This window comes from Aquarana catesbeiana, linkage group LG06 (genome assembly GCF_042186555.1).
Source record: "Aquarana catesbeiana isolate 2022-GZ linkage group LG06, ASM4218655v1, whole genome shotgun sequence".
NCBI lineage: Eukaryota > Metazoa > Chordata > Amphibia > Anura > Ranidae > Aquarana > Aquarana catesbeiana.
Genome location: NC_133329.1, coordinates 337,185,871 through 337,204,070, shown reverse-complemented (window position 1 = coordinate 337,204,070; position 18,200 = coordinate 337,185,871). Strand labels below are relative to the sequence as shown.

At 40.9% G+C, this 18,200-nt stretch overlaps 1 protein-coding gene across 7 annotated transcripts in view; it reads left to right on the top strand.

Moving 5' to 3' along the window:
* Nucleotides 1–18,200, top strand: part of RAPGEF4 (Rap guanine nucleotide exchange factor 4) — a 488,280-nt gene that overhangs the window by 375,828 nt on the left and 94,252 nt on the right. For all 7 annotated transcript variants that reach the window (XM_073633880.1, XM_073633882.1, XM_073633881.1 and 4 more), the window contains one exon: nt 1,971–2,117. In XM_073633880.1, coding sequence (XP_073489981.1) covers nt 1,971–2,117 — 147 coding nt within the window. The remainder of the gene's footprint in view (nt 1–1,970; nt 2,118–18,200) is intronic.

Here is an 18,200-nt window from a genome sequence, read left to right as displayed (position 1 = left end):
AGGAGAGCTATGACCCCTGTTTTCTGAATAATCTAAAATGTGGTCCGAATGGTGGCAGATGAGAAGATGGGGCAGGATCTTGTGTTCTGTAACAACATGTGTGAGGATTATATTCCACCTACAAATAAAAATAACAAACCCTTCTCCCTTTCCTCCCTAAATAGTGTACTACCTTTTTTTAAATACACTTCTACTTATCTAAAATATAAATTTCCAAGTAGCCCTTCACGTGAGTCAGCATCCTGCGGGCAAAGAAAAAATACGCACACACAGCCTGGTTGATGGCTATTCCAGTAGACTATGGTGAGTGGGGCCATGACTGCCTTGTAGGCAGACTTCAACCCAGTGGTGGAATAGCAGCCATCGGACTCTCCATAGGTGACAGCAAAAAGGAGAAGTCGGATTTTGCCACTAAAGTTGCATCTTTGGGGGGAATTTAGGCATTATTTTTATTTAGAAGCTAGAGTTGGGCTTCAGTGAATGTAATTCAACCCGCTGATGCTTCGGTGTTTGGTAGATGCTGCCATGTCAAACCACCCAATGCCTTCCTTTATCTCTTGAGGGGCTCTGATAGATAGGCTTGAGATTCCAGGGCTACACACCTGCTTTAGACATTTTAAGATGGCCCCTTTCCCTTTTTTTGACTTTACTGTATTTATATTTTGTAGACAGCAGTATGAGGAATAAGAACACACCAAGGCAGGAATAAGGAGCCCAAACTGCATAGGGAGCAAAAAATAGAAACAGGTTGTATCAAAGGGAGACCTTGCCACTGAATTTCTCAAGATATACAACATGGAAAGTGGTTTTGGATACCAGTGCATTCAGTTTGTTTTGAATTATTCTTTTAAAGATTCCTTCTCCATTCATCAGTATAAAAAAATCTGTACTTATAGCTTAAGTGGAATTCCAGAAAAAAGGACTATCAATCATATTTACTGCTTTACTTACAAACGCTTGACACTGTCACCCACCATTCTTGTGATACTCACACATCTGCTATTCAATATGGTCACTCTGCTACCTCCTGGTTCAGTTTCCTGCTCATTGGACAAAGCTGGTGATAAAATTCACTGCCAAGTGATGAGGCTGGACGAAGAGAATTTTTATGGGAAAACACAAATCTTAACCAGGAAATAAGTGTATCTTCCTTCAAGCTTGAGTTGTGCAAATCACAAGATTGGTTGAACGAAGTATGGAATGTGCTGAACCCCTGTCAGATTATTTTGTTATCATTTCATATGGGGAGATTATCCTTCACTTCCTGTCCTGTAGACCCAACAAAAAGTACGTGGAAAGCTTTCCAAAGTGAGCGAAATTCCCTCTAATGGCGTGTACACACGACCGGACTTTTCGACCGAACTGGTCTGACGTAACAAATCCGTCGGACAATTCGATCGTGTGTGGGCTTCATCGGACCTTTTCTGTCGAAAAATCTGTCGGACTTTAGAAATAGAACATGTTTCAAATCTTTCCGACGGACTTGAGTCCGATCGAAAAATCCGTTCGTCTCTATGCTAGTCCGACGGACAAAAAAGGACGCAAGGGCAGCTATTGGCTACTGGCTATGAACTTCCTTATTCTAGTCCGGTCGTACGTCATCACGTTCGAAATGTTTCGTTGGAACTTCGGCGGAACTCCGTCGAAATGTCCTTCGGAGTTCAGTCCGACCAAAAGTCCGGTCGTGTGTACACGGTATTAGTGTCTTTACTGAAAGGTTTGCCCTTTATTCCTGTTCTGGTGACAACTCCAAATTTTGGGTTTTCCTTCAATACCTTTGATGGTGGCCCCCAAGACAAATAAAGTATATCTGCCTATTGGGCACACAGACAGTTTTGGCTGTGGATACAACATAAATTTTGTTTTCAGGTTTTTTTTTTTTATAATTATTAGATTTGATTTGTAATGTGGTTATTCGGTATGTGTTCTGTCCCTTTATTACAATTGTGCTTTTTCTTGTTTCCTAACAGTTCTGTTCAAGGTGTACTGCATTGATCACACATACACCACCATTCGTGTTCAAGTGGCAGCCTCGGTGAAGGAAGTGCTCTCTGCTGTAGCCGATAAACTGGGCTCTGGGGAAAGCCTGATACTTGTAAAGATCAGTTCCGCAGGAGGTACTGTTTGACTATCATTCCCTACGCTCATAGAAAATAATTTAAAAACTCAAGGTTAAACACACAAATAGCAATGGTTTTATCAAAGCGTTTGAGATAATTTGAGTTGATTACAAACAACAGTACGATCCCCCGCTGAGTAAATAGGCCAAGCTGGGTGCTGGAAGTAGATCTTTGCTGAAGACGGCTACCGTGCTGCCTTGTAGGGTAACAGTACAGCCAATTCCCAAAATATTACTAAAATGATAAGCTAGCACTGTGCAGCAAAACGACTCGCTTAACAAAAATGGCCCTTCGCAGAGTGCCCTTGTGTTGTTGCTGAGAAAATTAAAGGACTAACATAATGAGATTGGCTTAAATGCACACTACACAACTGTCGTTTGCTGTTTTCAATGCATATGTCTTTACGTAGACCTGATCTTTCTCAATAGCTGGTCGCATGTTACAATCTCTTCATACAATTCAGTTTTCATCTTCTGATTGTACGATAAATGTCATCCCACTTAGCCTCATAAAGATTGCACAGACTGATGGCTATTCTTTTTCAAGGACTGCAGAACACCATACACAAACATTGACAAACATCTTGTTTTAAAGTAGAACTGTAGAGTGCCACAGAGAATACATAGCACTATATAATTCAAACACATGTAAAAATGTGATCTAGTAAATAGTTTTATGCCTAAAGCTGATCATTAACATTATGATCTGTTTGCACAATCTGCATTTGATTCACCACAAACTGAGCAAGGCTGACTGGATACAAAAATAATGTACATAACCTCTAGTGTACTAAGGAAGTTAAAGCAGTATTGGACCCCAAACCAAAAATGTAATATATTACATTAGATGTGGTGGCTGTTCTCTTTTCTTTGTTTTTTGCCCTCTGTTTTCACCTGGTGATCTGGCCAGTAACACATCTCTTGTATTAGGCTGGGTTCACACTGGTGCGACACGACAGCCGTCCTACTTTGGATCCGACTTTGCCCTGCAACTTGAAGCAGACTTTCAATGAACAGGGATCTGACTTGGATCCCCGCCAATACCAGGCATTGTGTTTGGTATGACTCTTGAGGGGGAACTCCACGCCAAACTTTAAATAAAAAACCGGCATGGGTTCCACCTCCAAGAGCTGGCATGGGGCTCCCCCCAAAATCCATACCAGACCCAAGAGCCTGGTATGCCCTTGGAGGGGGAACCCATACCATTTTTTTATTTAAAATTTGTCGTTCGATTACTTGACGAATGCCATTGGAAAGTCCTTCAAAATCTCAGCTGCTTTTAACAATTGATTTTGTAATTAATGCATGAAGCCAAACATAAAAACACATTCACTATTAGAAATTAGTTTGAGAAATTTTTTTCCACATTGCTCCTTTGAATTTTCTTGTCACTGTGCAATTTTGCTCCACTAATGATTCGAAAATCAAACAAACATTCTTGAAATAAAAGTTTTCAATGAATTGCTTCTAGTGTATGGCCAGCTTAAAAAAAAGATACAGATTTAAATTTTTTTTTCAAATAATTTATACATTCATATAGTATGCTATATATCCCAGATATGATTTTGCATGCAGAGCAGTGTTTCTCAACTCCAGTCCTCAAGGCGCCCCAACAGATCATGTTTTCAGGCTTTCCATTATTTTTCACAGGTGATTTGATCAGTTTCACTGCCTTAGTAATTACCACAGCTGTTTCATCTGAGGGAAATCCTGAAAACATGACCTGTTAGGGCGCCTTGAGGACTGGAGTTGAGAAACACTGCTATAGAGTACGAGGGATCTGGAGAATTTGGAGGCCAAATTAACACCGAGAATTTGTTGTTATGTTCCTCAAGCCATTGTTGAATTCATCAGCCCAGGCCACCTTCTTCCATTAAACATAATTCATATTGCAAAATCAATCAATTATTTAAATGAATTATTATTTCAATAATTGATTGATTTTGCACATATGGATTACGTTTACCGATTTTTCACTTGACTGGATGTTCTGTTTTGGATTATTATATATATATATATATATATATATATTTATATATATATATATATATATATATATATATATATATATATATATATATATATATATTTATATATATGAATATATATGTTTTGCCTAATATATGTATTTACATATATGTTTTATATAATATACCCAAGATTCTTGTCACATTATCTGCTTCTCCACTGTAGTAAAGATCTGTGAATGTTCTCTACATACTGGTATATTGATCATGTAGTATTAAAAATTAAAATTCAATTATTTTAATATAATTATAATAATATTGTAATATTTTAACATTTTAAAATAGTTTTAAAATCTAAAAGTATAAGTATATTTTAATATTTTAAAACCTTTTCAAATCTAAAGCATGTGCTGCTATTATGTATGTGCTAAAAAGCACTCTCTGAACTACAATATCTCTTAACCTCCCTGGCGGTTTTCCCGAGTGTGGCTCGGGGTTAAAATTCAGGACCATTAGCGGTAACCCCGAGCCACACTCGGGATTACATTGCAGGATCCTGGTGCCTCCTTACTTACCTTGTCCCCGGGATCCTGCGATGTCCCCCGCAGTGTCCGAGGGCTCCGTCCTCCTCCGAAGCCTCTCTGTGCCAGGCTCCGTTCCCTGCGAGCGCACGGGGGCGGAGCCTGGCAGCAAATTAAAAAAAAAGTAAAAATCATAACACATACAGTACTGTAATCTTACAGATTACAGTACTGTATGAAATGATTTCACATCCCTTTTGTCCCCAGTGCTTTGGCCCATGCCCTGCATGCAGTTTTACATGATATACACTGTTCTTTCTGCCTGGAAACTGGAGATTGTCCATAGCAACCAAAAAGTGTCCCTTTACGTCAAAAGTGGCTTTAGACCAGCTAGAAAATAGCGATAGTAAATAAGAACACTTGCAGAATTGAGCGATAGTGAATCGTGGGGAAATGTATTTTATTACTATTTATTTTTATTTTTTTTTATTATTTATTTTTATTTATTATATTATAATTTATGTTTTTGTGTTTCAAACTTTATCATACCCGGGATATCTACTAGACTCTGGTTTGGACAGATTTAGGTGTGTTATTGTTAAGATTTACAGACCTACAATATAAAACGCCAAATTTCCATGCAAAATAATTGTACCGCTTTCAGCACCTAAAATCCGAAATAATCATACCGCCAGGGAGGTTAATGAGAACAAACAGAACACAGAGCTGCAGAGGAAAATAGCGACTAAGGCTAGCCATGCATTATACAATTTTCCTATAAATTTACCAAAACTATATAATTTATGAGGTCTAACCTGAACACTTTCAATTTGTATGCAATCAGGCAGGCCCTTGCACTACATACTGTGGTTGAAGATAAATCTAAAGGAAATAGAATAAGAAAATTGTATAATGTGTGGCCAGCATAAGCCTTTTCAGATTTTCAGACTGGTGCAGATTTTAGCTCTGTCGCAAATGAGAAAATATATTTCTTTGCTTTTAAATAAATGTTTAAAACTTTATTACACTATCAGAGTTTTTGGTATTGCATGGCTTTAAGTATTACATGTAAAAGCTCCTATAGAAAGAGAAAGGACTGGGCGAGATGCAGGTGTGATACAAATGTGCTATAGACCTTTTATTTTCGGAAAGGTCATATTTATCTAGAGAGTTCTCTGTGTGGACATAAGGCGTGGGATATCACATTGAGCGGAGCTGATTGTTCACAGAGGTGGAGGAGGATAATTTACATGGATTGTTTTCACTTCATAGAAGCTGGACGTTTTATTGTTGCATTTAGTGGATTGCACTGTTGTATAAAAATCTGAAGGATGCTTTTGTATATATTTGTATTGTATGTTATGCACTTTGTGTGGGTATAGAATTAAAGGAGTTGTAAGGGCAGAAGGTTTTTTATGCATTAAGATAAAAAACTTTTGTGTGTAGCAGCCCCCCCCCAGCACCCCCTAATTATTTACCTGAGCCCCATCTCTCTCCAGCGATGTCCACTAGTGTCTTAGCCATCCAGGACTCTTCTCCTGATTGTCTGAGACACAGCAGTGGCACCATTGGCTCCCGTGGCTGTCAATCAAAGTCAGTTAGCCAATCAGGAGAAAGAGGGGGCGGGGGCAGGCCGCGGCCTCGTGTCTGAATCGACACACGGAGCTGTGACTCGGCTCGGGTGCCCCCATAGCAAGCTGTCGACTGTGGGGGCACACGACAGGAGGGAGGGGCCAGGTGCAGCAAAGAGGGACCTGAGAAGGGGAGGATCTGGGCTGCTCTGTGCAAAACCAACTGCACAGAGGAGGTAAGCATAACATGTTTGTTATAAAAAAAAAATAGACTTTACAATCACTTTAAGGGCCCTTTCACATGTGCGGACTGTTCAGATCCGCCTGTCAGATTTGCAGGCGGACCTGAACGGACGTTCCATACATCTCTATGGAGAGACAGATGTCAGCGGTGACATGTCCGCTGACATCCGAGTCGCCCCGATCTGATCCGCTCCACTAAATCCAGATGGATAGAAACCCTATTTTCCATCTGTCTGGCGGATCGGATCGGATGAAAACGAACAGGCGGTCCGTTTTCATCCGACCCCCCTAGAGGAGAACGGAGATCTGACAGGTCCGTTTCTGATGGACTTTTCATCCGCCGGCTCAGCGGGGATTAGCGGAGCAATCCCTGCTGAGCAGGCGGATGTCTGAAAACGGATCCGCACATATATAGATTTAAACATCTGATACAGTGTCTGCTTAGCTCCACCCTCATTTCCCTAAGAAGATTATTCCAACTATAAAACAAAAAATGTTAAAATGGTTCCAAAGGAAAAATATTTTTATATTAATGTAGATAAAGGATATTTGCGCTGCGCTTGATAATATAATATAAAGATGATGTCAGAAAAATCACTAATAAGTAAACATCAAATACAGTGAATAAAACTTTCTACATGAAAACTTCCTATGTGCAATGTGCATACAATCTTCTACATTGTATATGCATACCAAACAATTTAAAGTGCAATGTGCATGTATAATTATACCAAAAAGACTTAATCCAGTGACGAACTAAACAACATGCAATGTCTCGCATATAGTGCAGCATGCAATAAAAAATATCAAATAGCATAAAAGTCCCCAGTGCGTCTTAAACACAGTCGATGTAATCTGTGTTCAGTGATATCCTTATTGTAGTGTCCATAAAATGTCCAAATTAAATGTGCATTTGTATCCAACAAAATCCAAATCATCCAGTGCGGTGAATTCGAATGCTGCAAACAACCGTGATGTGTCCTGGTAACCCCCCAAAGTGATTGCGCTCACCTCAGAGCGTGTGACACAGTGGCTAACTATGTCAAATCACGCTTTGTAGCCACCCCTTGGGCTCTCCATGGTATGCTAGATGTGATCTCCACTTTACTCTGGGTTAAAAAGGCTCCATAGACATCCCGACTTCCGATAGCTGCGGGATGTCTATGGAGCCTTTTAACCCAGAGTAAAGTGGAGATCACATCTAGCATACCATGCAATATATATATATTTTTTTATATATAATTATTTATTATTTTTTTGATTCTCACGTTTTATGCACATTGAGCATTGGATTATTGTGGCTCGCAAGATTTCTCTTTGTTTGTTTTTATATTAATGGCTTCCCTACATTAAGGTAAGAAATGTTCCAGTGAACATATCTCCACCTCACCCCCCTATACTTACATGAGCCCTGTCTCTGAGCCCTGCTGTATGTGTCAATAGACGCACAAAGCCTGGCTTAGGAGTGAGCCTACAGGTGCGTCCCCATAGGAAGCGGCTTCCTATGGTGGCAGTCTGAGCAGGGGAGGAGCCTGGAGCGCCTGCGGGGGACCCCAGAAGAAGAGGTTTGCGGCTGCTCTGTGCAATACTATTACACAGAGCAGGTAAGTATAATGTTTATTAGTAAAAAAAAAAATAGCATTTACAAATGCTTTATGCTGGGTTCACACTTATGCAAATTGGATGCGAGTTACCCTGCATTACAGGAGAGTGTGCCCAGCCTGCAATGAAGCCGATTCATACACCTCCTGGGGCGGGCGCGGTCTGCATTTGGAAAGGGTCCTGTGCATTTTTGGTCCTAATTCAAGTACAAATTCAGGCAAAAATTCTGACCTGATTCGCACCTGAACCGGTGAACAGGAATGCACCGAACCACCTGTTGTGAACAGTGGCGGCAGCATGTGTGAACCCAGCCTTAAAGTGGTTGTAAACCCACTCTCATACTTTCTAATCTACTGCCATAGGGGTTATCTATAAGGATATACATGCCTCCTGCATGTATCCTTACCTGTCAAATGTCTCCCCTCTGTCTGTTATGAGACCTGAAAAACTGCAGATTCTGTGGGTGGGTCTGTTGTCTGGAGCTCGGTGGGTGGAGTCGTAAAGTCAGTAGACTCCCCGCCCACCTCTACACTCCCCTTGTCAACATGCATTTTCTCCTGTGTATTTCTAATGCCCTGTACACACAGTCGGACATTCCGACAACAAAATCCATCGAAATTATTCAGACGGATGTTGGCTCAAACTTGTCCTGCATACACACGGTCGCACAAAGTTGGTAGAAAATTCTGAACGTCAAGAACGCGGTGACGTACAACACGTACGACGAGCTGAGAAAAAATGAATTTCAATAGCCAGTGCTGCTCTTCTTCTTGATTCCGAGCATGAGTGGCACTTTGTGTGTCGGAATTGTCTACACATGATCGGAATTTACGCGAAAATTTTATAGCCTGCTCTCAAACTTTGTGTGTTGGAAATTCCGATGGAAACTGTCCGATGGAGCCTACACACGGCTGGAATTTCCAACAACAAGCTCCGATCGCACATTTTCCGCCGGAAAGTTCGACCGTGTGTACAGGGCATTACACTGAACTTCTGCTGGTCTTGTGGATTATTCCCCATGATCACTAACATCCAGAAGAAAGGAGGGGGTTTGGGATGTACACAGAATGCCTCTCTCACACTCGTGCATAAGATATGTAAATCACCTGTCTCTCACAGCAAGGGGGAGAAATGGACATCTATTTCTCTGTCTGACAGTTTTTATCTCACTGAAAAAAGATAAGAGGATTGCTCAGAGCTAGATTAACTCTTTGTGGCGGGACTGGGCACAGATGACATGAAATCCTATACTGTACAAGGTACAAGCCTTACTTAAAAAAAAATTGAGTTTACATCCACTTTAAGGCTAAGGCCTGGCCTCAGCTTGTATAAGAGCAGCATGAGCAGCATGGCGGGAGTGCTAATTGTCACTTTAAAGTGTATCTATGGTCCAAATTTAAAATTATATTCATTTCCACATTGTATTTCAGTTATTTCTGTCCTACTCCTATTACTCTGAAGAACCTTGAAGTTTGTAAACTTACTTTGCGAAGATCCCACACATTTACTTCTTTGAATTCTGTGACATGTATTCAATATTCCCTGTTGATAGGCACTGCTGTGTCACACATTTCACAGAGCCTGCCATCTGAGCTACAGAGGTGCTGAGAGGAGGAGTTTCAGGAGGCGGAGTCAGTACAGGAATCACTGCTTGCAGGCAGCAAGGTATAAATCAAAGAATAACAACTGCGCTTAGATTCTTTTTTAAAAAGTGTCCACATATAAACTATTACTGAGCAGCGATTTTGCTGTGTGATGTTTGCACAGTACGCGTAAATACAGTAAAACCTTGGTTTGAGAGTAACTTGGTTTGAGAGCGTTTTGCAAGACAAGCAAAATTTTTGAATAAATTTTGACTTGAAATACAAGCGATGTCTTGATATACAATTAGCGTCATGTCACAACTGGGAATAAAAGAGAAGAGAGGCGCTTCTAAGTTTAGCAATATGGTTACATTTAGCAACTCAGACGGTTGATGATTAAAACAGGCACATCTATGCAGGCATCCGGAGTAAAGATGTCCACATAGACCATCCTCCACACCACCATCGACGTCATCCTTTCCACGCTGCGCTCCTCGAGTGCTTCAAGGCTCACTTTCAGATTGCTCTACTGCAGGGTAGTCTTCCCGGTCACGACTGCAGACTGACAGCGGTGAGAGCCGGCGGTACGGAGGGTGGTCTAAGTGGGCAGCTTTAACCTGGATGCCTGCATACTTAGATGTGCCTCCGGAGTAAAGATATCCACATAGACCATCCTCCACACCACCATCGACGTCATCCTTTCCACGCTGCGCTCCACGAGTGCTTCAAGGCTCACTTTCAGATTGCTCTACTGCAGGGTAGTCTTCCCGGTCACGATTGCAGACTGACAGTGGTGAGAGCCGGTGGTACGGAGGGTGGTCTAAGTGGGCAGCTTTAACCTGGATGCCTGCATACTTAGATGTGCCTCTTTTAATTATCCACCATGTGAGTTGCTTAACCACTTAAGCCCCAGACCAATTGGCTGGCCAAAGACCAGAGCACTTTTTGCGATTCGGCACTGCATCACTTTAACTGACAATTGCGCAATAATGCGACATGGCTCACAAATAAAATTGACGTCCTTTTTTTCCCAACAAATAGAGCTTTCTTTTGGTGGTATTTGATCACCTCTGCGGTTTTTGTTTTTGGTGCTATAAACAAAAAAAGCAACAATTTTGAAAAAAACGCATTATTTTTTACTTTTTGCTATAATAAATATCCCCAAAAAATATATAAAAAAACATTTTTTTTCCTCAGTTTAGGCCAATACGTATTCTTCTACATATTTTTGGTAAAAAAAAAATGCAATAAGCATATATTGATTGGTTTGTGCAAAAGTTATAGCGTCTACAAAATAGGGGATAGTTTTATGGCATTTTTATTAATATTTTTTTTTTTTACTAGTAATGGCGGCGATCAGCGATTTTTATTATGGCAGACGCATCGGACACTTTTGTCGTGATTTTGGGACCATTCACATTTATACAGCGATCAGTGCAATTAAAAATGCATTGATTACTGTGTAAATGTGACTGGCAGTGAAGGGGTTAACCACTAGGTGGCGATGTAGGGGTTAAGTGTGTCCTGGGGAGTGATTTTAACTGTGGGGGGAGGGGCTGTGTGTGACAGGACACTGATCACTGCTCCCAATTACAGGGAGCTGTGATCAGTGACAGTGTCATTAGGCAGAACAGGGAAATGCTTGTTTACATTAGCATTTCCCTGTTCTTCCTCTCCATGAGATAATCGCAGGTATCCCTGCGGACATCGAGTCCGCAGGACCCGCAATCACGCTCACGGAGCTCCTGGCAGGCACATGCGCCTGCAAGCCACCTCTTAAAGGGCAACGTAATCTGCCTGTACGTGCCCTTCTGATGCATATCTGCGTGAGGCGGTCAGGAAGCGGTTAATTTTGTACCTTCATTAAATGTAACCATATTGCTACACTTAGAGGTGCCTCTCTTCCCTTGTATACACTGTAGCGCCTGTTGGATTTTGCTTCTAATCTCCTTGTGGAGGCTTCCATTTGTGGATGGACATTTTATGGTTACACAACCTATCACATTGCTATAATCTTTTTATATGGTAAACTGAAGGACTTATGAATAAATGGTTGTGGAACGAATCATCTGAGTTTCTATTATTTCTTATGGGGAAATTCGCTTTGATATACAAGTGCTTTGAATTACAAGCATGTTCCCGGAACGAATTATGCTCGCAAACAAGGGTTTTACTGTATAGCAATTTTAAAAAAATAGCGCTTTTAATGAAATCACAAAAACTTAACAAAATAAAGTGCATAAATCATAATACACCAACCAAATGAGTGCAAAATAAAATCCAAAGTGAAAGGACGTGAATGAATGTCTCAAATGTCACAATAAATTAAATAAATAAATATAAGGCTGAGACAATTAAAAATATTATGTTCTGCAAGAGATCTATTTCAAATAAAGTCCACAAATCCCTACATGTGAGAAGAGAGGTACACCACCCCTTTAAGAGATTCCGGCTGTGACACCACCACCTCAATGATAAAGATGCAGGCTTACAAGCTTCATATGACTTTCTAATTAAAGAAAAGGTCAATCGGGCATGTGGCTATACAACCCAGGCCAGGGTTTTCCCCAGATACACTCAGATAGATCCCAAATGGAACAATATTGGTCCTCCAAAGCTTACTCCTAGCGTTCAATCTCGTGGGTGTACTCCCAAGACATGAATGAATGCTCCACATAGTGTAAAATCCTTACTTCTTTTATTCAAGTCATAATGCCAAATATTTTCTGTCTGTTGTGTTGAGGAAGATGCGATGTTAGCTGAAAGTACTGGGTTTTTTCTTTCCTTCAAGAAGTCAGAGTGCATGTGCCTGAGACCTGTTCCTTCAACCTTTATTAGATGTTTCTTTTTTCCTAAACCATCTGCCTGATATCTATGGTAAAAAAACAAACAAACCTCCAGGTAGCCATATTGCATTGCATTTTACAGAAAATTACAGAGCTGCAGATTGAAAAGGAAAGGTCATGTATAATGACATTCAATTACAATATGACTTGAGTCACAACTGTGCAATATTGTGTTTTTTTATTTGCTTTTTTCCCCCGACAAAAGTGGAGTTACCCTTTAATGCATTCTCTGTGCAACACAGGTGTAAACAAGCCCTTATACAGGCTGAGGCCATTGTGAACTAGGCCTAACTGGTTTATATCACTCCATTACAAAAGCAGACTGTGGAAATATGAAGGAAACAGAACACTTGCTGATCTAAACATTGGTTTCAACAGTGGTTGTCTGAGATCTATGTAGAGCAATTGTCAGAAAGTGAGACTTTCCTACAGAAAATTGTAACAAGGGGTTGGTTAATATGATTGCTTCTTAGACCCCTTTCACACTGGAGCCGCGTTCACAGTAAAGCACAGATAGTTTTAGCGGCGCTTTACCGCTGTTTGAGCTGCGCTTTTGCGCCACTTTTCGGTCGCTGGTGGAGCACACTTAGCCCCAAATAAGGGGTTAAAAACGTCCATGTTTCGGCGCTTTCAAATCGCTTTTCAGGCACTTTGGAAGCGCTACCCATTCATTGCATTGAGCAGAGGCGTATTAGGAGGACTGTATACAGCGCTCCCAACCCGCCCCAAAAATGCTGCTTGAAGGACTTTTCCGAACGTCCCACGAGCGCACCGCCCGGGTGTGAAAGCACTCATTGCAGAGAACGGAGGCAGTTTTCAGGCACTTTACAGGCGCTATTCCAAGTGCTAATACGCCTGAAAACGGCCGCAGTGTGAAAGGGGTTTTAATTTTGTAAAAAAAAAAAAATCAATGGATTTCCTGCTATAGAATTCTGATCACAGTTTGTCATTTTTTTCCCAAATATTTTCAAAGTTCTCCCACTCAAATTAACCACAGGCTGTAACAATATCATCTGAGAATAATTAAGTCTTTTTTTATGCAGATTCTTCAAATAAATTATGAATAAGAGAAATAAACAGCACTTTCCCCTTTATATCAACAATGTGTATAGTGTGTTTAGATTGTGCAATATTGTAAGGGATTTAGAATGTAAACATGAAGCAGAGGTGACACACCATTATTAACCGTCATAACCATGGCAACCTGCTTACTTTAGACCAGCTGCCAGTGCTAAATGCAATAATCGCTGCTGTGCTGGAACGTGTCCCCCCCTCCCCCCCCCCCCCCAAAAAAAAAGAAGAGGGATGAATAGGAAATTGGCAACAGTTGGTAACATACCTGTTATATTGTAGTATGGGAGGCTATAGTGCATTATACAGAAATAATTGTAATATTGAGATATTTAATACAGGAATGTTTTATAATATAAATGAATGTACCACAGGATAAGTGCATATTTAGTATTATAAAGGATTGCTTTTTTGACCATTCTATACTTTAAAATTAAGTTGTCATGACCTTTTATAAACATTCTTTCTCTCCCTTATACCCCCAATTATGTAACTATAATGATGTAAAATAAAACTAGGATAAAGTGCAGACATGTGCATTGGAGAATAATGCTGTAGGCCCCTGTACATCACCAATAATGTGCAACCTCTTGTCAGGTGCTTTCTTTTTCATTTCCATTTTAGGAAGGTTACTGGGGGACCTCATTGTGTCTGCAGACTCTTTGTAGGACTATTGTCCCACCTTATTTCTGATCTGTTTCACAATCAATTTATCAATCACTGCCCTTTATAGTCAGTTGAATATTAATGGAATTTGCCTACCATAATGTCACCACAAGGCTAAAAGATTTTTATCAGGCCCACAGCAGCTCTATCTGTCTAGTACAGAGACCTATGAGTCCAGTACAAGACAGCTATGATCCTCGCCAAGTCCTAAATGTAGATTCCCTAGTGAAGGGATATTCTATAAAGTTCTGGAAAGCATTAAAACACAAAACTGGGGTTCTAATCCTTCTTCACTCTACGCAAAATTAAAAAAAAAGCATTTTGGCTGGACCTAAATGTTAATATTAAGATTAAATGGAACTACATTGCATCTGAGCACCACAAACCAAAAACGCTATTTTTTTTTTTTTAATAATCTTTATGTATAGAGACTTTTTATAAAGAACAATAATGTAAAAGAAAAATGTACATGTGTCAATATTGGTGACTGATGAAACAAACAAGAGGCAATAGTCCAAATACTATCCATCAAAATAGATCTACAGGGTGGAATGCACAACACCAGATTTTGCCCCTGGACCAAACAAAGTACATCAATAGACATACACATTGAGATCCAACCTGTGCACTGGGGGAGCATACCCAAAGGAAGGAAACATCATGCTCATCCAGAGAGTTGTCAGCTCATAATAAATGTACCATATGGGACTAGTACCTCTCTCTAACAAAACAATAAAGAAATGAAGAGGGAAGAGGGGAAGGGAAAGTTAGGGGGTAAGTACCTAAAGATGTAAGACCCAAGAACTAAATCAGGCATGATCTGGTGTCGTCGAAGGAGCATCTGCTGTATCTAAAACTACACAGAGACATCTGAATCCAAAATAGGGGGGGTGGGAAAGGTGAAGGAAAGAAGCTAAAGTGAGTTCCTAGTGAGTTGGCTGCTCAGTCTGGGAGGGACATTACTACGCATCAGGGATCTCTTCAGAATAATACATCCATCCCGACCAGGTATCGCGGAATTGATCGAACTTGTCCTTAGTAGTGAGTACTCAACATTAAGCTTTCATGAACGTTTACTTCTTTCTTCCAATCAGATAATGTTGGACATGCTACCTTTTTCTAATATCTTGGGATCAGGCATTTAGCAGTGTTTAGCAAGTGAGTGGTTATAATCTTTTGCTGACCGAAGACCTAGCATCATGGAAGAGAAACTGAAGCGGGGTATATTCAACTGGTCATGTGGACGTTTTCTGGATCCAAGGAAGTATTGAATCCCAAAAAGTCCTAATCTTTGGAAAGTCCCACCAAAAATGTACCGCGATGAGGTGGGATCAGAACCTGGAAACATCTGAGCCAGGCGAGAGGGTGTTCTATACCACCTAGTTAGAAATTTGTCCAAAAACACTATTCAATTCATTTTTAACCACTTGCCACTCATAGGACATCATATGACGTCCTAGGGTTTCAGTGGTTATACCAGGATGATGCCTGCACATATCATCCCAATATCAAAATTTTCAGCCAGTGATTCCCTTTACAGTAGAAGCTATTTAAGTGGCCATAGAGCAACTCAATCACTTCTACAGGTGGTGAATTGGGGGTGGTCCCCTCCCCCTGCTGTCTTTGCACAATTGGATGTGAGTGCCTGGGACCGCACTGACCAGTGGCATCCTATGAACTGAACAGAGAAAGAGGAACTGGCGTTGATGGCTTGTACAAGCATCTGATCAAACCAATCTCTGTTTAACCAGATGCTTTGGAGGCCAGAGGAGACATCTGGGGTCTAGTAGACCCCCGATCTCTCTATAAAGAGGATGTGTCACAGCCCGTGCTGTCACAAGGAATGTTGTTCATCTCTTGTGATAGCAATAATTTTGATAAAAAAATAAAGGGACAGTGTAAATAAGTTTTAAATGAAATAAATAATTAAGTAATAATAAAGTTTCCCCATGCTCACATGCAAATGCGAACACATATGTAGAGGTAGGTCCCGCATGCATATGTAAACGGTGATCGCACCACACATGTGAGGTATCGTCGTGAACATCAGAGCAAGAGCAATAACTTTAGCTCCAGACCTCCTGTGTAAATCTAAACTAGTAACCTGTAAAGGCTTTTAAATTGTCACCTATAGAGATTTTTAGGTACTGCAGCTTGCCACCATTCCTTGGGCGAACACAGTTTTAAAGTTTGACATGCTTGGTATCTATTTACTTGGCATAACATCATATTTTTATATTTTACATACAATTGGTTATTATATTGTGTTTGTGTGCATTAAATTCATTAAATTTTATTTTTGCCCAAAAATTTGATTTTAATTCAAAGATTCTTCTAAAGGAATCTTTCGCCAGTAAATTTGATTTGTAACATGCAGCAGTTAATTCATTACATTATGCAACATGTTATCTACCAGTCTGACTGTGTTTGGATTTCTTTCTATAAACTTATGGAAGATTCATTGTGGGCACAACCATAACAAATAATAGACACAAAGTAGTCTTAAAGTTGCTTTCCCCTGCTGATGACCCCACAACTACACTAACTAGGGCAAAACAAGGATAATCAGAGCAATAAAACATTCTATGTAATTGAGGAGGTTTACTTTTGACATCATTGCCTAAAGTAATTAAATCTGTCCATTTGTGTATAGTATTGTTATAGTAATGTAAGAGGAGCTGTGTGCTTGGCAGCATGTCCTCCATATGTGTGCAGAAAAAGGGGGGAAGGTTGGGACTTTGAATGAGGTATGTGCGGTGGAGCCAGTGGTGTTGGGAGGGGGGGCTGACAGGGGCTGTAGCCCCAAGTGTGCCCCCAAAAAGCCCTGGGTCTCGATATTCCTAAATGCATTATTAGCCCTGAGCCGTTTACACAGGCAACAGGGAACGATCTCCCGCTTATCCAGCGCGGCCGAGTGATGTACAAAATGTCCCGCGTCCGGGACCCGGCTCCTATGATGGATGTCACACTGGTCCAATGCTAAGACCGCGGGACGTGTGACGTCCATCATAAGCGCTGCCGGGTCCAGGAGAAGGGAGCAATGATACTGCGGCCGCGCTGGGCACTGGGCGATCCCCGCTCACTCTGTGTAATAGGGCGGGCAGCTTTTCTATCCTGGCTCTGGCTGCCTGTTGCTTGCAGGGCTGTCTGAGTGGTGGTGAATGCCGGGATGAGTGTACTCGCACACTACAGGTAAGGCTGAGCAGCAACAATCTGGACTCAAGTTTCTAAAGTGTGCAGGGATATGAAAATTCTGTTTCAGTGATCGAATTCCAGTTATTAAATAAGAGCTAAATTTGTAATAGACATGTAAAGAAAAGCCTGAACTATGTAATTATACTGATATAACCATTTTAAACTTTTACTGCCTGTGACAAGTTATAATTGGATGTGTCAGGAGATCAGAGGTCATCTGAAGTCTGACGTGTGGTGATGTGCCATCAGGTAGGTCAGTTTATGTGTCAGGTAGGCCAGTGTATGTGTCAGGTAGGCCAGTGTATGTGTCAGATAGGTCAGTGTATGTCAGATAGGTCAGTGTATGTGTCAGGTAGGTCAGTGTATGTGTCAGATAGGTCAGTGTATGTCAGGTAGGTCAGTGTATGTCAGGTAGGTCAGTGTATGTGTCAGGTAGGTCAGTGTATGTGTCAGATAGGTCAGTGTATGTCAGGTAGGTCAGTGTACGTCAGGTAGGTCAGTGTATGTGTCAGATGGGTGAGTATATGTCAGGTAGGTCAGTGTATGTGTCAGATAGGTCAGTGTATGTCAGGTAGGTCAATGTATGTGTTAGGTAGGTCAGTGTATGTGTCAAGTAGGTCAGTGTATGTCAGGTAGGTCAGTGTATGTGTCAGGTTGGTCAGTGTGTGTCCGATAGATCAGTGTATGTCAGGTAGGTCAGTGTATGTCAGGTAGATTAGTGTATGTGTCAGGTAGGTCAGTGTATGTGCCAGGTAGGTCAGTGTATGTTTTAGGTAGGTCAAGCAAATGAGCCTATCACCCTCCCCGCCCGCCCGC